This window comes from Centruroides sculpturatus, unplaced genomic scaffold, assembly GCF_000671375.1.
Source record: "Centruroides sculpturatus isolate CEXI.00-Female unplaced genomic scaffold, Cexi_2.0 scaffold1038, whole genome shotgun sequence".
Classification (NCBI taxonomy): domain Eukaryota; kingdom Metazoa; phylum Arthropoda; class Arachnida; order Scorpiones; family Buthidae; genus Centruroides; species Centruroides sculpturatus.
Genome location: NW_019385501.1, coordinates 121,926 through 148,159, shown reverse-complemented (window position 1 = coordinate 148,159; position 26,234 = coordinate 121,926). Strand labels below are relative to the sequence as shown.

At 28.2% G+C, this 26,234-nt stretch overlaps 1 protein-coding gene across 1 annotated transcript; it reads right to left on the bottom strand.

Annotated features, from left to right (window-relative positions):
* Positions 1–4,840: 4,840 nt before the first annotated feature.
* On the bottom strand, positions 4,841–21,893 carry LOC111639611 (F-box only protein 6-like). The gene is made up of 5 exons (XM_023385502.1): positions 21,157–21,893; positions 16,425–16,517; positions 15,380–15,506; positions 9,371–9,506; positions 4,841–5,221 (listed from the first exon to the last, which is right to left on the bottom strand). The coding sequence occupies exons 1-5, from the start codon at positions 21,467–21,469 to the stop codon at positions 5,081–5,083; spliced, it is 810 nt and encodes a 269-aa protein (XP_023241270.1). The 5' UTR covers positions 21,470–21,893; the 3' UTR covers positions 4,841–5,080.
* Between the last annotated feature and the right edge of the window lie 4,341 nt (positions 21,894–26,234).

Below are 26,234 nucleotides of genomic sequence, written 5' to 3'. Positions count from 1 at the left end.
TCTCGAAAAATAAAATGGCCGCTTCCGATATTCCGTCGTTAATTAACCAAGTTTGTTTATAGTAGCCGGATGGTCAAAGTGGCAACTTATCGCTCTAGGGATCCGGGAACGAATTTTTCGGGGGGTGGCCCGTTCGGATATGTCGGGCCCCGTGCCTCACCACCCGGTCGCCCCATTGTGGGCCTGGCCGAATCCATAATGGGCTTGCTAAAAGAGGCCCTCTTAGTGCCCACAGGGCGGAGTGAAATAAAAATCATCAAAGATGCCCCCGATGCAAGAACTATAACTATGGCAATTATAGATAGATAGCGACGTAGAGTTAAAATATTCTGTTTTATTTGATAATAATAATTCACTTCCTGATATATGTTTTGCTAATTTGCATTGCCTAAAAATAATATATTTTCAAGAAGAAAATAGTACTGTTAAATTAGCTCCAAAATTGTCTCAGAAGGTGCTTTATCCATCAAAGTTAGAGAGACAGAATGTAGCACTAGCTTGCAGTATATCTGATGAAAAAAAATATAGCTGCATTGAGATGAAAATCAAACAGCAAATACAAAACAGTCTGGAGACTGCTTACTTTCTTGATATAATCTCTAATTGTGGAAAATAATCAATGTTAAACATCCAGAGAAATGGAAAATTTTAAAAGACAAATTTTCTGAACCAATAAAAGACATGTATAGAATAATTATAATCATCAGGTTGTTCAAATATCCACATGGGAAATTAACAGTAGAAACTCAAAAAGCATTAGAGCATACAATTAAAGCAATTTATGAACTTCACATTATATGTTATTGGGTAAATTTCAAACAGATATGCTGGAAGCTTGCTTTGCACAGTATAGACAGATGTCAGGAAGTAATAGTATTATATTTCTGTTTCTGAAATTATTGAATCAGAAAGAAAACTGAAATTAATAAGCCTGCTAACTATAAAAGTCATCCAAAATTGGGAATTTTCAAATTAGAGCATTTCTTGAATCAGGTGCTAATAGTGCAGAGTTGGATAAATTTCATTCTGATGTTGAAGAAGCATTTGAAGACATAATAGAATAATCTGATGATATTATTATTACAGAACAGAACATGTCAATTCTGATTTACACTGCAGGAGATGTTGCATATTCAGTTATTAAGAAAACTTCTTGTGAACAATGTAAATTATTACTAGCATGTGATTCTCCACTGGAGTATGGATACTGAGATAATGATTTGGCAAAAGGAGGTCTTAAATTGCCATAAGAATTTGTTGTTAATATAAGAGCATAAATACCTTTCAGATATTTCAGACCATTCTGAATGAGTATGAATGCAAATTTTTGGCACTAAAAAATGGAAAGAAAGCTTTAGTGAGCTTAGTAATGAATAAATTAATTGAAAATAATGAATTTTGTTTTCAAAATAATATTTGCAGTTGTAAGAAAGATAGAATTCAATTGATGAAATGTGTCCAAATAATGTTTAACATATTAATAAATAATTATTGCAAAATTAGAAAAGGTAAATTAAAAGAAAGGAAACCAGTTAGAAAGTTAATGATATTTAAAAAGTAATGTTAATATTGATTATAAACAACTTTGTAAATAATAAACATGTTAAATATTCTTTAACTAAAATTGCTTTATTTACGTAATTTAAATTTTTAAATAAAATTTAGCATTAAAAAATTATAAGCACAAATTCATAATTTTTTATAACACTTATTTAAATAATTATGATTGATAAAATGTTAAATTATTAAATTGAAATATATAGAATTATAGTAAAATGTGATTTATTATTTAATTAAGAGATATATACCTCTAGAATAAAATGTGTGACGGTCCAAAACCCTTTTGTTTTAGATCCGTATTACCCCTCTAATAAACCTCAGGATTAGGTGAAAAGGGAAAAAGGGGGGCCTTCTGCGGTCGATGACCGAGACATCTCCTCGAAAAAAAATTGTTAGTATATCAATAAAAGAAATCTCCTCCATTTGTTTAAAGGTAATTCTATAGACGTTAATATCAACAAGACGGGAATAAGAGATGTTTTTTACCCCCTCTTCGGTTGCACATGACACGTGGTTACAGCAATAAATCGCCTTGTTCGTAGTCAAATGCGATGTTTTATATAAACAATATCTAGATAGTTGACCAGGTTAAAAAAATTATTGCCAGCTGAATGTTAATTTATGGATGAGAGCCGTCAAACCTATAGAAATTTATATTATAAAAACATATCTTCTAGACACCAATATCAATAAATTAAACAAACTTCTCTGTGTCGGTTGTCTGTACACGCTAGATTCAGACATCAACACACGAACAGGTGTGTGTATAAATCATTAATGATGTCATAGTTCTCACCCCCTCAAAAATAGTATAAAGAGGGCTTGGATGCAGTCCACAAGGCGGACATTCACAAGGCAGACACCTCCATGGTGGACATCGACTGCCACATCTACTGAGCCATACCGTCACCCTATCCGTCGCTAACTCGCCATAACTGCTGTGACGATCTAGGAACGTTTTTACCAACGACCCATAGTATGGATCGGGAACTTAGAGATATTTTTTTTTTTTTTGGATATCTATTTGTATACTCTCTCTCTGCAAAATCTCTCTCCTAGAGATCTCTCTCTTGTCTCTTAACTTAGAGAATACAGATTAGATGATTCGTATGAAAGACAAATTATTGTCGCGACATAGAGAGCCGCCGGTAAGTGGGGACAACTAACCCCCTCGGTTCTCACAAATGTAAATGGAAAATGTCTTCCATTTGAACACATATTGATCACTACTTTTCTTGATATCATAGATGAATTTTAAACTGGAATTAACATCTTCTCGTATTCATCCTTTTTGTATTCATCCTCATTGGATAATTGTAAATATTGTGTGGTGGTTCAAGAACTATCCAACTGGTCTTTCTATAATTCATCATTTGAATTGGATTCGAGAGCTTTTGACCAGAGTTTTCCATGTAAACATGGAATTTGGAGTAAAGTTTCCAGTCAGATAATAAGGATTTTGGTGAACGGATATTAATGGTTGAGCGATGCCAAATATGCTCTTTTTACCAATAGTCAAAGGAGTTATTCATTTGTGTGTTTTCAAAATTTCTGTTTTCGCAGGTGAAAAGTTATTCTTATTAAAATTATTAAAGGTCTTATGCAATTTTATACCTCTGAAGTAATTTTTGAAAAACTTTCTACAAGTAATCAAATTGGTTTCTCAAAATGTTTTGTTTTCAGAGAAATTCTAATGAGAATAATTGAGAAATTTAGAAGGCATTAAATCTTGAAAATTGTTTAATGATTGCATATACTGTATATGCATGCTCAAATATATGCATGTTTGCATCTGTAATAAATATGCTCAAATATATATTACAGATTACAATAAACATTAGGATAATCAATAAATGAAAATTCGTCCAAATAATAGCCTACTGTACTGCCAAAAACAGTATGTCTTGTCATCTTATCTTACTAATTTACAAAAATAATAAAAAGCATTTTAAAAGCTTTTATATTCATTTAATAAAAGGCAAGAATTTGAGATTGATATTCTCTAAGTCTAAGCTACCAATTTATCTACTAAAATTACTTGCAGTGTAGTCCTCCAGATATATTTGGTCCATCCTTCATCGTCCACCGTCCCATTATGAGTCCAACCCTTAATGGGTTAAAATGGTCCTCATAGCAGTGGCAGATTATGGCCTAGACAGAAAGATAATCATCTCGGGCCCATAAATTCCAAGGGGCCAACGAAGAATTAGAAATTCTCAATACTGTAAATGACATAAATGAGATAATAATTGGGCTTCAATTTGAAAAAAATTGTAGACCTTTAAATTCCCATTGTCATTTGTCTGTCCATCTTTCCTTAATCACGAGAACAGAGTTAGATAAATGAAAGATGAGACCAGATATGGAAACATTAGGGGCATGAGGCCCCAATTAATTATATATGAACTTCTGATACAAACCAGAAATCATATTATTTCAATTCAGAAATTTTCCCCTGAAAGGTGTTAAATAGATGACCAGTACGACTCCATTGCTAATGGAAAAGAAAGATGTGGTACATTTCAGTTTAATTCCTTAAATTTAATGTCTTATCTCTCAGTAATCCAGCATTCATCTGTGCAAGGAATGGCCAGATTAGCAAGAGTATTGTATATTTAAATTTTTTTTTCTGCAAACTTAGCTGATGAAAACATTTCTTGGGTTATACCATGAACTTAAAGTTATGGTATAAAGAAGATATTGACATAATAAATAAATTCCTCATCAATTTCATTTATTATTCATTACTTAGAAGTTAAAGGTTAAATACTGCTAAAGAAATGTTACATATTCTAAGAGAAAAAAAAAAAAATATATATATATAATCATTTTCAGCATTAAAATTTTAATTAAATTTTCACCCTTTAATACCAAAACTGAATAAAATTTCCCACGAAAATGAGTAGTTTATTAAGCCCAAGTATTGAAAATCAGGCAATAAATGAATTGGATGATGATAAAATTATTTATAGACTTTTGGATTTGAAAGTTAGGAAACATCAATTCTAAAAATAGTTATTTCTTAAAATAAAATACAAAATGTTTTTTGTTATTTTGGCACTGAAAATTTAATTTCATCATATAATTAGGGCCGAGATTACAATTCTCACTTTAACCCGATTGAGGATTTTCCTGCTGAAAACAACATGCATATTTTTTAAAATTAAATATTTAGCAAATAGACTTTAAAAAGTGTGTCATCCCTGTATTAGAAGGAAAATAAACAAGGAATTTAAATTATATTAATTTATTTGAAAAAATACTTATAAAAATACATATAAAATATTCAAATATAATTTATTTGTAACAAAACAATTATAATTTAGAGCATAACAGTAACATACTTTAATTGCAACTTTGTAATTAATACCTTATTGAATTGATTCATTTTTTAATATCATTATTATTTAAAATTTTATTAATTTGTTTAACAGTAAAAACTAAATTTATATAACAAATATACATTAAGCACAAAAATATTTCTTTAAATATTTAACAATATTTTCTTTAAATATGTACATTATGAACGTTTAATAAATTTAACAGTCGCTTGAGACATTTTGCTTCCATAATGACCAGCCCAAAACTGAGTGTCTTTTCCACTGTGAATAAATTTAATATATCTGACTCCTGGTTTGTAATTTGAAAATACATGTTTTTCCTGAAAAATTTCAATGAAAATTTTACATGAAAGTAATTATAAAATTTATCCTAAATTAATTTATTTAATTTAAATACAATTAGTAAACATTTATTTTGTCACAATCAATAGAGAAATTAATTAAACAAAGGAATTATGCAATTAAAAAAACATTTTTTAATTTAAGTTAAAAAGTTATATAACTAAATATCATTTTGCAATTTATTTTTCCATTTAAATTATATTAAGAGAGCCAATTTTTGACAAATTAACATTTAATTTATTCAGTGTTATTAGTGATATGTAATTAAATAAGAAAATTTTATTACTTGAGTGCTTTCCAATTGTAATTTGAGATTACAACTATAGAGCACTCATTAGCAAAGTTTTATAAACTAGATAATATTCAATAAAACTCAAACAGAAAACCAAAAAATATTACAATTGGCTTTCTACAAAACCATTAAAAAATTGCAAGATATTACAATTTACAGTGCTAATACATACTAATTTATTATAGTAGGTTGTTTGAATTAATGAGATTATGTGTAAAGATGGATTGGTGTATTAATTTAATTGACACAAGGACGATTTTGGTTAGGATACATAAAAGAAATGAAAAAGACTACAGGCACATACATGTACACACAAAAAAAATGTTAACTGTATTTGGTGCATATGAAACATATACAGTATACCAAATTAAAGTGTATTTAGTGTAAAATTTTAACATTAAAATTACAAATTTAGCATTTAATAATAGGCATTTAAAATTGTATAAGTTTATTAAGTATAAAATTTTAACATAATTTTTACAAATTTATCATGCTTTTGAAAAATATCCTGTGATTTCTTGGCTGGAATGCTTAGTGACATAACAAACAAAATTGGTTCAGGGTACGTGAAAATGCATAGCAATATAAAGAAAATATTTCTGACACTACAGTGGTATCTCAGGATACGAAATTAATCCGTTCCGAAACTGAGATCATATCATGAAAATGTCATAAGGTGAATCATTTTTCCCCGTACGATTACATGTAAAACCAAATAATTCGTTCCAACACGAAAAACAAACTCAAATTAAAGCTAAGTTGTTCATTAAAAAAAAAAAAACTATAGTAAGGAAAACACTGAAAAATGCATTTTGTAGTTGTAAATGTATAAATAACCATAATAAAATAATAATTTTTTTAATAAAATTGAAGACAGAAATTTTTAGAAATTTTTTGTAATTTTAATTGGATATATTTTTTGTGTTTTTTAAAAGGACTTTTTAAACTTCTGGCAACAAGAAGCCTAAAAGGAAAGGTCAGTTGCAAGAATGTGTATTGTCTGTGTATTGTGGAAATAATAAACGGTGGTCCTTTTTGGGCAGACTGTCTTCAATTTTATTTAAAAAATAATCTCCATTGGACGAAAATTTACAGAGAATAATAATTGATTAAAAAAATGTAGCTATATTGGCACTTTACCTTTGAGGATAGACGACGATGGAGGTGTAAACTGGTGGCGGAAGAGGGAGAAGGGAAATGATACTAAAACTTAACTTACATAACATAATGTAACAATAACTTAAAAATAACTTAGAAAAGATTAAAAAATTAGTGTTGTTTTATATATTTTTAAAAAATTTTTATTCACTGCATTTTCTTTCTTTTCTTCACTTCCATGAGCACTTTCACTGGATAGAGGTCATTTGGTAAAATATCTATCCAAAGAGGTTTGGCTTTGCCTACTTTTTAAAATGTTTCTAAAATGACTTAGGCAAATGTCATTACTCTGAGCAGCAATACGGCCAGTGTGAACCTTGTCAGGAACCTTTTCAATAAAATCAGTCACTTTCTAATAATACCTCAAGATTTCCTTTATCGAGCGAGATCCTTCCACGATGAAGCAAACACGTGGACTGAGACCGATGAACAAAAGTGAATAAAAAATGGCGCTGTGAACTAATGTAACGTCATATGGTGAGTTTTTGTTTGTATTGTGGAGCAAAAATATGTTCAAATTTCATGTCATATCTTGAAAATTTCTTATGCTGGGGCATTCGTATCCTGAGGTACCACTGTATATTATGTGAATTCTCAGTCATCAAAATTTACAAAATGTTGAGTTGTGTAAATTTTAATAACATTACAACTTTTTCCCATGTTGCATAAATTATGTAAGTTTATACAAATTTAATTTTTCATTTCTGTATACAATTTACTAATTATGCAAATTGATCAATCCTATGTTAAAAATCAAACTATCAAGTTATGTATAATTATTAAGATTATAGAATTTTGTTAAAGATCAAAGAGAATAAGCAATTTTTTTCTTCCATTTAAATTTACAAATGCAGTCGTGCCTACTTAACAGAGTATCAGATAACAAAGCAGTTTGTTTGAGAGTTCACTTTCACATTTCTGATTTTCTTCTCTATGTTTTATGTGTAAAGGGATTCCCATTAATAGTGTGCCAGATAATAGAGCAGTCCATTTAGATGGGTATTGTATGGGTAACATTTATAGACCAGCAGTCTGCATAAGGGAGTACTATTGTAAGGTACTATTATTTATAAAGGTCTATCTTTAATTGTAGATACATCATTGCATAGCATCATCTCTCTATACTATGATATTTGTTGAAATATGCAATACAACATTTTATATTATTCAGTCAGCAGAGAGATAGAAGTCTCATCTTGGCTGCCAAAAAGTTCTTACAGAATACTTTTAGAAAATAGAAATAGAATAGAAATAGAAAACATAAATAGAAATACTTTTTGTAAAAACTTTTGTTTTTACAAAAAGTATTTCTATTATATGTAAATTATAATATATAATGCTAAATTGAGTGTTATTTTGCACCACAGCTTGATCAATACTGTTAATGAGCATTGTTGCAAGAAATTGCTGTTCAGTTTTAGAAGCAAAAAGAAAAAGAATTAGAGCATACTTTTAGACCTAAGAAACATAACATGAACTATTATTTCTCATCAAATAGAATTCTTATACTTCATAGCATCACCTCAAGCCGTAACAGTTTGCAGTGCTCCAGTATAGAGTGATAAGTTTCTTCAAGTATTATATATCAAACTCATGATACCAAACTCTTGTAAAACATCTCTGCAGTTTTCATGCCTATAATATGCCAACTGTTCTTAACAAGTTTGAGATCAGGAATGTTATCAGGTCAGATTAGGTGTCTGACCTGGGCCTCATAGGAATTTTTAAAAAATGGCACTGAGGATAGCAAACTATAGAAAAAGGAAGATTACTTTATACTTTTATCATCATTTTGGTGCAGTGGCATTGGTACAGAGTTATCTTCAACCATTTTAATAGATAATTATGGTACCTCAAAGCCTGTTACCAGTGTGAAATTAACATCAAAGAATGAAAAAACAGACTTCCACAAATGTTTCCAAACCCTTAATGGTTTTTCTTCAGGCATCAATGAATTTCTGTTAGAATGCCAATAAATAAGAACATTATTCAAAATTCGAACACATGCTACCCAATGACGTCTCATTTAGGCATGTGCACTATAGATAGTAGCAATTGACGAGAATTTTTTACAGCTCTTTGTCTAGTGCTTGCCATGCTATCCAGATTTAATTCCTCTTTGTGGTTGACACAGGTGTTGCTGAGGCTGGATTTGTAGATATAAGTGGCCTCCAACCACTTTAGATGTTCCGTATATGGTGTGGTGAGGATGATTCTTGCCTGGTTAAAATTTGACTCTATGTCAGGATCACTTGCATAATGGCCAGAGCAGTGGTGGTCCTGGCCAGCTGTATGTCCGCAATGTGCTTTTTAATTTTAACCCCCAAGGAGTGCTTCATAGAGCCGAGGTAAATGAGATCTCTATCGCATCTGTGATCTTTAATACCCTATATAAAATAATTTTGAATAATGTTCTTATCTATTGGCATTCTAATGGAAATTTTTTGCCACCTAAAGAAGAACCATTAAGGGTTTGAAAACATTTGTGGAAGTCTGTTTTTTCATTCTTTGATGTTAATTTCACACTGGTAACAGACTTTGAGGTACGTAATTAAATGTATTCCAGTGTTGAGTAGTGTGGATTTCATTTTAATAGATCTTACTAATTTCATTATGATTTCTTATTACATTAATTTCAATCTAAATATTAAAAAATATAAATTAAATCATTTCTTACCTGACTCCATCTTTTTCCAGCCCACTGAGTTTCTTCAATTTTTCCAGAATTATATTCTTCTAATACAATACCATTTTTAGCTAGTAACTTGACTTGTAATGTATATATACTGCCACAATCAAATCTAGCTGCATGACTGAAACAAATTTATTATTTTTAATCTATTGCTTCTAATCTGTTTATTTGCATGATGATACATGATCAATATGTCCTACTGTGCAGAATTCCAAAAAAATTCTTAACCAGAAATTCTGTTTAAAAATTTTTGGATAATTTGTTGATAAATTTCTAGAAGAGGTTTAGTGTAAAATCTGTACAGTAGGATGTACTGATCATGTATTATGCATGACTATTATTATTGTACTTTTATGAGTTAATAGCTTTACATAATTTAGCCAAATATTTTTATTAAAATGATAATAGTATTTTTATGAATGAACAGAATATTTTCTATGTATCAATTACACTAGACTCAAGTTTTTTGAATTTTTATAATATTCTAATTTACATTAAAGTAATTTAAAATTCATATCATTTAACTTGATACAATTTTTTTTTTAATATGTATTATTGTGAGTGGCCAATAGAGAAGTTTTATGTATTATTAGATTATCATCTGTAATGACAGTAGCATTTAAGACAAACAATTCTTAGTACAAAAATTTGAAATTTTGATTTCATATGTAAATAGAACATAAAACAGAGTATTGTCAATATAATAGTCTTTAATGTGTTATTCATTCTTGTCATTAGCATTAATTTTTTTCAATACTAGTTTAAATGAATTTTATCTTAATCAATTATATTCTTTTCCCTGTATTCTAAATAATTAGAAAATCATCTGTATATATATATATATATATTTTCCCTGTATTCTAAATAATTAGAAAATCATCTGTATATATATATATATACATGTTTGAAGAAATTTTTTCATACATAATAGTTATATTTTTGAGACTGGTTTTTATAAATATAAACAGAAGTATTACAGAATGTAGACTTACTTGTCAGTGTAATAGGATAAAAATTCTAAGTTAAAACATAAAATTCATTCAAATATATAAATAAAAATTATATTTAGAGTACAGTTAGCTGAATAAAATGACTGCATTACTACTGATTATGTAACAAAAAATAAGCTATTAATTATCTATGTAGATATTGATAAAGAATCAGAAGAAGGAAAATAGCAATCATAATCAAACTATATTTGAATTCTATAAATCAAAAAATTGCCATAACAATAATAATCATTACATACTATAATTTCCATTTTTTCAGATGTTAAATTAGAAATTAAGACAATAAAACAAATTTAATCCCATGTATTTTTGTTAATTTTAACAAAGAGTAACATTGTGGCATTTTACAATTAGATTTGCAATGTAATACAAAGAAGTTTATAAAAAATATCTAATTTTCTATTAAATGTTGAAGTAGAAAACAAAATTTAAAACTAGATTTATCACAAACTAGATTAGGGAGACTGTCGTGGTTTGAGAACATCACATTAACACCTTTATATAGGATTACTCAAAAGTAATCCTGTATAGAGCACTATCAGGGAAACATGTAATTTATAATGTAAATCATCATGACATGTAATCATCAAAATATATCATAAGTTAATTATTTAATGAATGTATGACTTAAAACACTATCGTATTTAACCATTTTATTATGATATGACACAGACTAATTGAAACAGTATATCTTTTTGATTATGTGTTATGATAATTTAAATACATAAGTTATATGTTTCCTTGACTATGCCCCAATATGGTCATATATATGCATTATATGTGGAACCATGTTCTGGTACATTACTTTTGAACAATTCTATATAAAAATGCTAGAACCATTACATGTGAAAAATCTAAGGATATAATGCAGCTACTTCTTTATGTACCTTCTTTATATCATAAACAGTTCAAAATACTTCCATGTAACAATCCAAAAATGAAAAACAGAATTTAATGTTAACCTTTAACCATAATATACTTTAACAATAAGTAAATAAATAAAGGTAATAATTAAAACAGGAAGCAAAATACTTAAAGAATAGTATTTTGCTTCCTGTTCTAATTTATAAACATAGCTAGTTCAAGTGAAAGTTAAATAATTAAAATTTAAAGATTTAATAATTATGAAAATATTGTAAGTAATAATGCAATGAATATTTGATTACTACTCGGTATTCCCCCTATGTTTCGCTATTCGGCCAAATACTGAATATGTAATCACTATTTGGCCAAATACTGAATACCTAAAAACAGGAGTAAAAAATAACAAAAACACAGTAAATTAATCATTTTGGTAACTTTTATATACTGAAGTTTGAGAAAGTGCAATTTTTTGCTTATTTATGTAAAAGATCAAAGGAAAAGTAATATAACTAAGTTATTTTTTTAAGAGATCAAAAAAAGGTAACAAATCAAATGAAAACGACCTACTTGTTATGTAGTTTAGTCATCTATTTACTTGTATATAAAAGAACAAGTCCTGATAGGATAATTAACGCAGAGCCAAAACTAATGGTGCTAGAAACTTAAAAATTTGAGGGTATGTTCTTTTTGTAAAGTTTAGGCATTCTAAGAAAAGATTTTATGAAATTCAACCCTAAAGGGGTGAAAAAGGGTAAAAAAATTTGTATGAAAATTTTTACTGCATGGGCACATTAGATCAAACTTAGGCATAAAATGTGAAAAAAATAATAATTAATGATCTGGAAAGTGTTTTTATGAAATCATCCCTTATTATAAACTTGAAAATTAGATTAACTTTTTTGTTTCATTGTACAAAATTATTTATCATAACTGAAGTTCCAGACAGCTTGGTAGCCTGAACAGCCCCAGGCTTTCGCCTGTGCATGCTAAGTGACTTTCATTACAAGTATTTAGCTTTCTGAAGTCTATGAGAGCAATTATTTGGCATTGACGGCTGTGAATTTCATGCCAATAAGCTGCCTCAACTTGTTTGATTATGTTATCAACTCAATTTCATATTTATTTTCACATTTTCACTTTGCAGTCCTTCTCTGTTCTTTTTCCATTATTTACATATGTAGGTCATTTCATTGTTATCCACATTTGATATCATCACCTAACACATACTGCGATGATGCTCATGTCTGTCTGCTACAACTGTCAAGAATTAACGCGATTGTCGAAGCGTAGTGACAGTGGACCAATAGAGAGCAGGGTGTGCGATCCTTGCCATAATGCAGTTTGTGCGCCAATTTTCATACGTGTGTTAATCAAGCCAAATAGTTTGGCCGAATATTCAACCATTTGGCCACGCTCCTGGCCAAATATACTATTTGTTGCATTATTAGTTGTAAGTCCATTTATGGCCCAAAAAGCAATGTTTAGTTTAATTAATCCTCAAAAATTATTTGTATAATGTATTTACATTCATTTAAATTCATAAAAATGCAAGCAAAATTAATAAAGATTATCAATATTTTTGAATAAACTGAAATGCAAATTCCTAAATATCTCAGCATAAGGAAAAATGGACTTACACCACTTTCTTAATAAACAGTCCAAATGATTTCTATAATTTACTTTGCATGTGTTTTTTACTGCAAAGAGTACTCATATATTAAATTATCTGGCAAGAAAGACTTTTCTACAATGTCAGTTAGAAAATTACATACAATGTGTTTCCAAATCACATCAGTTGTGTTCTTAATAAGTCACAAGTATTAAATTTCATGTAAGGTGAACAAAATTTTGCCAGTTTAGGAAATTTTATTTACATGTTAGACAGTGGTCATATGAATATTTTCTGTAAAGCTGTAAACCAAGTAGCAGTTTAAGAATTTAATTATTATTAACAATCACAAGAACAAAGTATTTAGAACGAACTATATAACAGTTTTTAAAATTACTGTCATGTGCAAAGCAAAAGATAATTGACAATTTCTTTTAAATTCAATCTTGCATTACATAAGGGTGACAACTAGACAATGTTAGAACATAAAAAGGCCATTAATAAAAGGCAAACGGATACTGAGCTTACAAAGCATATATTACAAGACTGATACCTACCATATTGCAAAGAGATCTTCTATTTAAAAAATATATTTGATTCAAAACAAGTTTTTATACAAAATATCTTATTAATTACTCAACTTAATCCCATTAACCAGCCCACATTTTATCTGCCAGATCATTGGCTAACAAATTCTTAATGTAATCTCATACTCTACCAACATTTGCTGTAGGATACTATTCATTAAAAATGCAGCAACAAGTTTGCCTAACTTTCTCAGTAAAATTTAAAACTGCATATGGCACCATCTGTTATGATATTTTATTAAAACACTTTTTATATTTTTAATTAATATAAAATGGCAGAAAGCTTAATTTTGAGATTGGGATGGGTTTTATAAAAAATTGTACAAGGCGAGACAATTTAATTTCCAGAATCGTCGAGTNTAATAAGTAAAATTGTCATTAAGTCCACCATATTCGAGATATGATATACACGACCCTCCTTTATCTCCCCACCCCTCAACCTTTAACTGCCAAAATTTAATAGCATCTATCCATCTAATACACAAAATTTGCCATGTCTGTAAAATTTCAGAAATTTTTCACTAAAAGCACAGAAGGTATTAAGCTTCAAAGAGAGTGAAAAAATTCTGCTATATACAGTACAAACAGAAAAACTCCCCAAATTTTTTTGCATTTCTCAACATTTCAAGATCCAAAATCCAAAAATATAAAATCATGGGGGTCAGTCAGAAAATCAATTTTTTGATAGATTGCCATACTTTCTCTCTGTTATATATAACAGAGCCAGGAAAGTAAAAATTATTTCAAGCCTAAAAAGTTCCCACTCCCTCCTATTAATATCTACTTATATTTAATATTATCTTATTTTGGGAAGGAAGTAAATCTTCCTTCCCAATTTTATGTAGAAAATTAATTATGTTTTTGCTTTGCAAATGACTAATTTCAAAAATTATTCTATAGTTTGTTTTAAAACATTTTTTCATTCTTCTGGTAGCCAGAAGGATGTACCAGTACATGTTCCCTGAGAAATATTTTATATAAAATAAAATTCAACTTTCAGCCTTTTTTTTAAAAAAAAAACTTAATTCAATTTTAATTAAATTCTAATTGCAAATTAAACAAATTTCACATTTCCATTAAATATTACAATACATGCTGTCTTCAATAAAACAAGTAAGATAAAAAAGAAAACACTTAATTTTAATTAAAAACAATATCAGTCATGTTTTAAACAAATTTACATTATAAGAATTATAGTTTTGTATATACATCATTCTAAACACAAGTTAATTTTTTTATATATCAAAAACTATAATATAATTGTCATTATCTTCTTATAATAAATAAACGTATACAGTAGACTCCCCTATAACACAGTAGATACATTCTGTGTTATATAAATTCTGTGTTGTACGAGTCACTTAAATACATGAGCCAATCACAGCCCAGCACGTGTGCAGTTTATAGACTACGGCTGTTTGAAAGGTTTTCTTCCATAAAATTAACTGATTCTAGACTAATTTTTTGGATTTTTTTGGGAATAATCCATATAAACTATACTATAAACAAAAAATTGTAGGATTACTTACTGAGTGTGCACCGTTTGACGATGCCATTGCTTAAGCTTGTTTTTGTCGCAGAGCGGCTTATCGAACAGCGGGTGCATGTTTCCTGATAAGTTATTTTTCTGCGAATAATTCACTGTACTTTGGAGACATCATTAATATAAATATAATTTTTATGGCCTTTAAATAATAAATTGTTTTTAGTAGGTCTGCTGCTCGTTTAAACTCAACGGTTTGTGCAATATCTGCTATTGGTTCAGATTTGACCAATCCTGTCATGACATGAGTCGGCGATGATGTTTTACCATGTTATACGAGTCTCTTTTAGCATGTTATACAAACACGATCGCAATTTTTTCGCCATGTTATACAAGCCCGTGTTATAGAGGGGGTCTACTGTATATAAATTCAAAACTTACAATTCTGATATTTCTATATCAAGTAAAGCCTGATCCAAAACTTCTGGATGCACTCCTTCTTTTATTAAATCAATAATTTGAAATTTTTCAGATAAACCATATGATGTAGCAAAACAATACTGGATATCTAAAAAAAGAATAAAAATGTTAATAGATTATTTCTAAAGATGTTACAATTGATTTCACTCAACTAAAAATATAGAAATCTAATGAAGTTTTTCAGCACACTTACAGTAAAGCAAAAACTTTGGTCTCATCAGCTAAAGTGTAAATGATGTGTCAACATTAACATTATTTGAGCTGTATGATCAAATAATGTCTAAAACTATCCACAATGTATTATAATCTAGTCTGAGTCAATCTTTCTTACAGAATTTTTAAACATATTAAATTAAATTCAAAATGAATTTCTAATTATTAATCTTTATACAAATGTGGCTTTAATTAAATATAGCCTGAAAAATAATCTGGCAATTTAGTAATAAATTAATTTAAACTTAATTACTTAATTGACTAATTATATGAAACAACTTGAAAAGTTTATACGTGAACCTAATGTCACAATCATCAGTGGAATAATCTATGGATGGAAATTACAATACGAAGAAATTAATACACACATTTATTTATCATATTTTTGTCCAAGATTTATAAAAAATTGACTTCTTGATGATTTTATAAATTTTTCTGAACTGAATAAATCAATGGTAACCAATTGGAACAATTCTTATTGTTTAGTATTGTAATTTCACTTATGACAGCTAGTACAAAGAGCCAAACAGAAATGGATTCATAAATATATATTAGGTGCATATTTTTTAATGAATGTTTGAATGTTTTTGGAAGATTTCTGCTAGAAATATTTTACTGTATTCTCTTTGCACAATTGTATTACTTGTTCGAAATCCATCATCATGTTCAATATAAAATTCAATTTTTTGAAAATAACTCATAAGTATTTGTCATTTCTTATTTTTCAGAAAATAGTTTTATTTCTTCATACTTTTTAATATTAAAATTTTTAAAATATTTAAAGTATTCATACTTGTATCTGGAACAGGATCAGATCCTTGAGGAGGATTTTCAACTTTCCATCCTTCTCCGTCATTATGTGTTATTTTCCAGTAGGAAAGTCCTGCTAAAAATACGAAAAGAAAACACCAGTCATTCAATTTTAAGTATTAATCAAAAATTAAGATCAATAAATGTTTGCTATATATTATTAATGTTGTTAAAATAATATTTATTAACTGAATTTTCAGAAAATAGTCTGAATGATGATTCCTTTCTTTATATCTAAGCAAAAGTCTAAAGAGCAACTTTTCAATTTGTTATGGAAAAAATTTTAAAAAGTAATATCATTTTCTATTATCTAGGTTATTCATCTTTAATATTTCCTAATTAATAAAATATGATGATTATTTTTTTTTTATCTAATCAAAACAATTACTGCAATGTAAATTCATTTATGAAAATTTTATAACCGAATGAATTTACATTCCATTAATTATACACTGTTTGATTTTTAAACATAAACAAAAACAAAAACTAATGCTAATTTATTTAAATATGAATCATCAGTAAATATGTTTAGATGAAAAATTACAGCATCTTTTTTGCATATTTTTGAAAAGTTATTCATTAAATTAAAAAAACTGCTTTTACATTTTTTACTTAATTTTGACTTAAATAATCTTTCAAAGTTTAACATCTTTCTAAACATCTATTATTTATTCATTAAATACTCTTGAATGTTTAACACAATCAAGTACTTGAGACTCATTGAAACTATTGAAAAAATATTCAAGTTCAGAGTTTTGCAAACTGAATTATAGCAGCATTCTGTGAAAATAAATAATATCAAAATTTATAATATACTTTGAATAATACATGNCTTGAATGTTTAACACAATCAAGTACTTGAGACTCATTGAAACTATTGAAAAAATATTCAAGTTCAGAGTTTTGCAAACTGAATTATAGCAGCATTCTGTGAAAATAAATAATATCAAAATTTATAATATACTTTGAATAATACATGACAACAAACTAACACTTTTTAAAATATTAGATTTGAGATACTTGTTGTGATCTTCTAAACTTTATACAATTTAATATTGTTATTCTAATGTCAATGTATTCTCGTTTTTAAAATCATTTTGGACTGTTCAATTTTGGAGAATCTACATTAAGTGAACAAAAGCAAAAGGAAATTACTACCAGTTTAACAATAATTATCATAAATATAGCAAAAATATCTAATTCAGTCATTATTACTATTCATTTACATATTTTTTACTAAACAACAAATCCATTTAATATGTCACATTAAAATCTTAATGTTGAGAATATCTTACAAATTCAGTTATTTTTATACATATATAAACATCTCAGAGTCTGATATTCATAATAAAGCCAAACAATTGCTGGATTTGAAGTACGGTAAAGTAGCCTGATTTAAACTGGCAATCATTTGGCAACATTTTTCTTTTGTTTTGATGAATTAATCTACATCTAAACTGTAATGTTATATTTGAAAAACTTAAACCACAGATTTGAGATATAAAATATGCATTAATAGACCAAAATGTAAACTGGAAAATTATAAAAATTTTGATTGCTTATATAGCAGAAACCAATCAATATTAAATGTTATCCCAATCTCCAATAGGGTCAGGACTCATGGATTCCACATGGAAGTCTTCTTATTACTATGTGAACCATTCTTTCACACACTGATCTTACATCTGAGTAAATGTCATTTAAAGATAAATCACTTAATAAAACCAGGCAAATACTGAGGATGCAGTAGCATTTCATCACAATACAGCTTGGAACTGTGCAACACTCCCATACAATAGTAATTTTTGCCTACATAAGCAATCCAAATTTTAATTGAACTTTTTAGTTTTCATTTATATAGCCATACTATGTAAACAATCTAAATTTTAAAAACGTATTTAGAATTTATATTTTACATATATTAATTTAACATATAAATTAACATGAAGTATTTAGAAATTGTTATTATTTGAAAATTTTTAGACACCAAACTAGCTTTTATTTAGCATTTTTAATACTTTACATTAATTCGTCTGCTTGGTATTATAATTTTTTTGAATTATTAATGTAGCAGATGAAAGACTAATAATACTCTACCATAATCTGTTTCTTGACTACTGTCAAAAATAAAATATTAATAACAAAACATATCACATGACCATTTTATTAATTATTCATTTCTTGGCTATTAATAATGTAAATATATAATTCCCAAGATATTTAATATAGATAAAGAAATGTATTTTGTTATTGTGATCTAGTAATCTTCAGCTGGAAAAGGTTTATTTCAATTACAGAACTCTTATTTCAAAGTTAAAACTTCAAATATAGTATTATGAAAATTATTACTACGAATAATAAATAAACAACAAATAATGAGCAATTTTTCTTTTCTGTGCATATATTGTCTACTTTGACCTTATTTATTAATAGGACTTATTATACTGGTGAAGTTTCTGATGTACAAAGAGAGGAGATCTTAGTCAAAAGTCAAAACAAAATATTTTTATTTTCACTTGAAAGATATTTTGTTTTGACTTTTGACTAAGATCTCTCTTTGCTAATCAGAAACTTCACCAGTATAACAAGTCCTATTAATAAAAAAGGTCCAAGTAGACAATATTTATACAAAAAAGAAAAATAGTAAGGACAAAGAAGCAAAAATAACTAATATTATGATAAAATTTGATTGTTTTTGCTCTACCTAGCATGCAAATAAGTTCTGGTACCAAATTTGGCTTGGTTTTTCATGCATATGTCATGTGCATCATTTAAATTTTTTTTGATCCAATTGCAGTTTGAATGTTTTTCAAATGTTACATGTAACAAGTTGCAGTCTTTGTTCTGCTATTCATGAAAGAACTACAAAAAAATATAAGACAATTCTGCAGAATTTTCTTCAAGGAATGAATAAATCTGAAAAATTTCATCTACTAAAACTTGGGAATGTTACAAGAAATTTGGTGTACTGTACCATTAAGATAGTAGAAAACAAACAGTATTGAGTGGTTGTTTGAGGAATAAAAGGTGCTTGTCTTTGATAAACCAAATATGAAATCCTTACTAATAAAAAAAAAAGCTGGCCTTACAGATGAATGTTAAGACATTCATCTAGCAATAAAAAATTACACTCAGACTTATGACTTTAAAATATGGTATCTACTACATCTTGATGCAGGCTCAAAAGAGAAAAATGCTAATTTGCTGTCACTACTTTTTCAGAACTATGAAATGTGAAAAATTATTCTCTTCACAGATGAAAAAAATTTTACAGTGGAAAAAGTTTAACAAGAAAAAATGACCTCATCTATGTCAAATCAGTGAAAGCTATTCCTCTATGTCTAGAAGTTTTAGAGTTTGCCATTTTAGAAAAGTATCATAGATGAGCGGGACCAATCAGCAAGAAAAAGCATAACTTGATTTTGTATCAAGATTCTCAAAGCAGTGAGAGAAATAACTGAATAAAACTGTTGAAAAATCAAACTTGAACTTTTCAGTAAGATCATTTAATACAATCACTTCAGCCCAAATTGTCAAACCATACAGGATGGTTAAAGAAAAAGTTCCAGATTTCATTTCTGAAGGAAAGATGGCTTGTTGCATTTTCAACCTAAACCCATTAGATTACTCCATACAGTCAAAGTTTGAGCTAAAGATCTTTACAATAAGTTCCACACAATTGCTGAGGCTCTTAAGAAATTCCATCTGCAAGAATGGGCTGCCTTTCCTACTAAAGACATCCTTACAACTATAGAAAAGTGGAGGTAAAGAATTAAAGCACTTGATAGACACTTTGAATATTACAAATGCAAATTATCTACCTTATTACCTATTTGTTATCAAAAATGTTTGTTATAATATTACCTTTTAATAAATTTGAAATGAAACTGTTTTTATTTGTACTAGAACTCGTTAGCACATAATAGTAAATGACCTCTAACTTTATACACTAATATTATGTAGACAAAACTTGAATAATAATCAAGAAGTTCAATATACTTTTTAAACTGACATATAGATTGATATATTTTTCAATAAAATTTTTATAAATCTAAATTTTTTTTAATGTGTAGATTATGTTCTTTAATATTTTATTGCAAATTTTCAAAATATAAGTGGGAATCTATACTAACAAGTGATATATACATGTTACAAAAAACTCTATAAATGATAGCTTGTTTTTGTTTTCAATTTTAGATAACTATTATACATTGAAATGCTAGGCTAATTAATTTAATGCTCCAATAAAGTTTCATTATAAGATTAGTTATTAGACTTTGAGTAAGCAATTTTAAAAAGTCAATTCTAATTACAAATATTTATATTTACAAAATAGTCCAGAAACAAAATCTGGGTACGTTTTGTTATTTACTTTATATCACGTGTGCTTTCGAATATGCACCACGAGCCATGATTATTGACTAATTATAAATATGATTAAGAAACTGATTTATCAAAATATATTATTATCCATCACAATTTTAGTAGATTTTAATTTTTTTTTTAATTAGAACATATGCATGCACATTATTCTATTTTAATATTTAAAATTCAAAAATTTGATAGATTATAGATAATATCTATAAAAAATAATAAGGAAAATACATTTCCAAATACAAGATATTGAAAAAATTGTTTTTGTTTTTTACATGCTCTTGGAAAATATTACTTATGTCTAAAAATTATATTTAAACCAGAATTATCCTAAAATATACCAGTTCCCGATGGATTCTTGACTAGATTTCTTCCGTAAGGATTTTTTAAGTAAATATTTAAATAATAGTTATGGGGTAGCTCTTGGAAAATAATAAAAGGTAAAATTCTTTTATCTCGTTCACATTTTTCCTTCCAAAGAGTTTGCGAAGTCACAATATCTCTCCATTTTCTACAAACTAAACAACAATTCTTCAAATCTTTTACCGGCAAAAAACAAAACACAGTAATTAAAATCTCTTCGGGTAAATCATCGAGTGGAAATCCACAGGCTGGATCCTTCTTGAACATGTTTAGTATGCGATGTATATTCATGACTATGTCTCACACACTATTACTTTGTCATTCTAGCACAACGATTTTCAAACTATTACGAAACAAATGAGACTCAGTTACATTTCACCGATCGATAATACTGCGCGAATGTATGATTACAAACATGTTGTCAATTTCTGCCGGGAAATTTCGTGACGTCATCTTCTACCATTCTTCTCATTCGCGTTTAATTACTCATCGATATACACGTACTGTATATATTTTAATGGGTTTATATAAAGTATATTTATACTTGTAAAGAATAATTATACGTTTCTTTTATTTTATTAAGAAGGCTGTGCTATGTTTCTAGTAGGTAATTCATATTTGTTCTAATTGCAACTATAGCAGCTGCGTCAGAGCACAGCCTAGTCAAATGGAGGAAATCCCTCTCGTAGAAGAATTGTTCTCTTAGAAATGTTCTCTTTCACTTTATTATATTAATTTTTATTAATTTTCACATTTTATAAATGAAATTTAGAATTTTTTAAAATATTGCAAAAATCACCAGTTCTGGCCCACCTGTGTACCAGTTGTGGCTACCCCATTTTTAATGCAAGTAAAACTATTTTACGAGAATATTTTTTAATATAATTGACAAAAACTAAGCATAATATATAGTCAATAGCCTCTGAATATTATTCTAGTTTTTATTGATAAATTAATGAAATGGCCAAGAAAAAATATTTTGTANATTGAAATATATAGAATTATAGTAAAATGTGATTTATTATTTAATTAAGAGATATATACCTCTAGAATAAAATGTGTGACGGTCCAAAACCCTTTTGTTTTAGATCCGTATTACCCCTCTAATAAACCTCAGGATTAGGTGAAAAGGGAAAAAGGGGGGCCTTCTGCGGTCGATGACCGAGACATCTCCTCGAAAAAAAATTGTTAGTATATCAATAAAAGAAATCTCCTCCATTTGTTTAAAGGTAATTCTATAGACGTTAATATCAACAAGACGGGAATAAGAGATGTTTTTTACCCCCTCTTCGGTTGCACATGACACGTGGTTACAGCAATAAATCGCCTTGTTCGTAGTCAAACGCGATGTTTTATATAAACAATATCTAGATAGTTGACCAGGTTAAAAAAATTATTGCCAGCTGAATGTTAATTTATGGATGAGAGCCGTCAAACCTATAGAAATTTATATTATAAAAACATATCTTCTAGACACCAATATCAATAAATTAAACAAACTTCTCTGTGTCGGTTGTCTGTACACGCTAGATTCAGACATCAACACACGAACAGGTGTGTGTATAAATCATTAATGATGTCATAGTTCTCACCCCCTCAAAAATAGTATAAAGAGGGCTTGGATGCAGTCCACAAGGCGGACATTCACAAGGCAGACACCTCCATGGTGGACATCGACTGCCACATCTACTGAGCCATACCGTCACCCTATCCGTCGCTAACTCGCCATAACTGCTGTGACGATCTAGGAACGTTTTTACCAACGACCCATAGTATGGATCGGGAACTTAGAGATATTTTTTTTTTTTTTGGATATCTATTTGTATACTCTCTCTCTGCAAAATCTCTCTCCTAGAGATCTCTCTCTTGTCTCTTAACTTAGAGAATACAGATTAGATGATTCGTATGAAAGACAAATTATTGTCGCGACATAGAGAGCCGCCGGTAAGTGGGGACAACTAACCCCCTCGGTTCTCACAAATGTAAATGGAAAATGTCTTCCATTTGAACACATATTGATCACTACTTTTCTTGATATCATAGATGAATTTTAAACTGGAATTAACATCTTCTCGTATTCATCCTTTTTGTATTCATCCTCATTGGATAATTGTAAATATTGTGTGGTGGTTCAAGAACTATCCAACTGGTCTTTCTATAATTCATCATTTGAATTGGATTCGAGAGCTTTTGACCAGAGTTTTCCATGTAAACATGGAATTTGGAGTAAAGTTTCCAGTCAGATAATAAGGATTTTGGTGAACGGATATTAATGGTTGAGCGATGCCAAATATGCTCTTTTTACCAATAGTCAAAGGAGTTATTCATTTGTGTGTTTTCAAAATTTCTGTTTTCGCAGGTGAAAAGTTATTCTTATTAAAATTATTAAAGGTCTTATGCAATTTTATACCTCTGAAGTAATTTTTGAAAAACTTTCTACAAGTAATCAAATTGGTTTCTCAAAATGTTTTGTTTTCAGAGAAATTCTAATGAGAATAATTGAGAAATTTAGAAGGCATTAAATCTTGAAAATTGTTTAATGATTGCATATACTGTATATGCATGCTCAAATATATGCATGTTTGCATCTGTAATAAATATGCTCAAATATATATTACAGATTACAATAAACATTAGGATAATCAATAAATGAAAATTCGTCCAAATAATAGCCTACTGTACTGCCAAAAACAGTATGTCTTGTCATCTTATCTTACTAAGTTACAAAAATAATAAAAAGCATTTTAAAAGCTTTTATATTCATTTAATAAAAGGCAAGAATTTGAGATTGATATTCTCTAAGTCTAAGCTACCAATTTATCTACTAAAATTACTTGCAGTGTAGTCCTCCAGATATATTTGGTCCATCCTTCATCGTCCACCGTCCCATTATGAGTCCAACCCTTAATGGGTTAAAATGGTCCTCATAGCGGTGGCAGATTATGGCCTAGACAGAAAGATAATCATCTCGGGCCCATAAATTCCAAGGGGCCAACGAAGAATTAGAAATTCTCAATACTGTAAATGACATAAATGAGATAATAATTGGGCTTCAATTTGAAAAAAATTGTAGACCTTTAAATTCCCATTGTCATTTGTCTGTCCATCTTTCCTTAATCACGAGAACAGAGTTAGATAAATGAAAGATGAGACCAGATATGGAAACATTAGGGGCATGAGGCCCCAATTAATTATATATGAACTTCTGATACAAACCAGAAATCATATTATTTCAATTCAGAAATTTTCCCCTGAAAGGTGTTAAATAGATGACCAGTACGACTCCATTGCTAATGGAAAAGAAAGATGTGGTACATTTCAGTTTAATTCCTTAAATTTAATGTCTTATCTCTCAGTAATCCAGCATTCATCTGTGCAAGGAATGGCCAGATTAGCAAGAGTATTGTATATTTAAATTTTTTTTTCCGCAAACTTAGCTGATGAAAACATTTCTTGGGTTATACCATGAACTTAAAGTTATGGTATAAAGAAGATATTGACATAATAAATAAATTCCTCATCAATTTCATTTATTATTCATTACTTAGAAGTTAAAGGTTAAATACTGCTAAAGAAATGTTACATATTCTAAGAGAAAAAAAAAAAATATATATATATAATCATTTTCAGCATTAAAATTTTAATTAAATTTTCACCCTTTAATACCAAAACTGAATAAAATTTCCCACGAAAATGAGTAGTTTATTAAGCCCAAGTATTGAAAATCAGGCAATAAATGAATTGGATGATGATAAAATTATTTATAGACTTTTGGATTTGAAAGTTAGGAAACATCAATTCTAAAAATAGTTATTTCTTAAAATAAAATACAAAATGTTTTTTGTTATTTTGGCACTGAAAATTTAATTTCATCATATAATTAGGGCCGAGATTACAATTCTCACTTTAACCCGATTGAGGATTTTCCTGCTGAAAACAACATGCATATTTTTTAAAATTAAATATTTAGCAAATAGACTTTAAAAAGTGTGTCATCCCTGTATTAGAAGGAAAATAAACAAGGAATTTAAATTATATTAAGAGAGCCAATTTTTGACAAATTAACATTTAATTTATTCAGTGTTATTAGTGATATGTAATTAAATAAGAAAATTTTATTACTTGAGTGCTTTCCAATTGTAATTTGAGATTACAACTATAGAGCACTCATTAGCAAAGTTTTATAAACTAGATAATATTCAATAAAACTCAAACAGAAAACCAAAAAATATTACAATTGGCTTTCTACAAAACCATTAAAAAATTGCAAGATATTACAATTTACAGTGCTAATACATACTAATTTATTATAGTAGGTTGTTTGAATTAATGAGATTATGTGTAAAGATGGATTGGTGTATTAATTTAATTGACACAAGGACGATTTTGGTCAGGATACATAAAAGAAATGAAAAAGACTACAGACACATACATGTACACACAAAAAAAATGTTAACTGTATTTGGTGCATATGAAACATATACAGTATACCAAATTAAAGTGTATTTAGTGTAAAATTTTAACATTAAAATTACAAATTTAGCATTTAATAATAGGCATTTAAAATTGTATAAGTTTATTAAGTATAAAATTTTAACATAATTTTTACAAATTTATCATGCTTTTGAAAAATATCCTGTGATTTCTTGGCTGGAATGCTTAGTGACATAACAAACAAAATTGGTTCAGGGTACGTGAAAATGCATAGCAATATAAAGAAAATATTTCTGACACTACAGTGGTATCTCAGGATACGAAATTAATCCGTTCCGAAACTGAGATCATATCATGAAAATGTCATAAGGTGAATCATTTTTCCCCGTACGATTACATGTAAAACCAAATAATTCGTTCCAACACGAAAAACAAACTCAAATTAAAGCTAAGTTGTTCATTAAAAAAAAAAAAACTATAGTAAGGAAAACACTGAAAAATGCATTTTGTAGTTGTAAATGTATAAATAACCATAATAAAATAATAATTTTTTTAATAAAATTGAAGACAGAAATTTTTAGAAATTTTTTGTAATTTTAATTGGATATATTTTTGTGTTTTT

Excerpts from the sequence above, each read along its gene's own strand:
- LOC111639611 (XM_023385502.1), bottom strand. The coding sequence starts at position 21,469 with ATGAATATACATCGCATACTAAACATGTTCAAGAAGGATCCAGCCTGT. Across the intron at positions 16,518-21,156 it reads CAAGAATCCATCGGGAACTG|CAGGACTTTCCTACTGGAAA; the intron begins GTATATTTTAGG and ends TCGTATTTTTAG. Across the intron at positions 9,507-15,379 it reads GATATAGAAATATCAGAATT|TCATGCAGCTAGATTTGATT; the intron begins GTAAGTTTTGAA and ends AATTTGTTTCAG.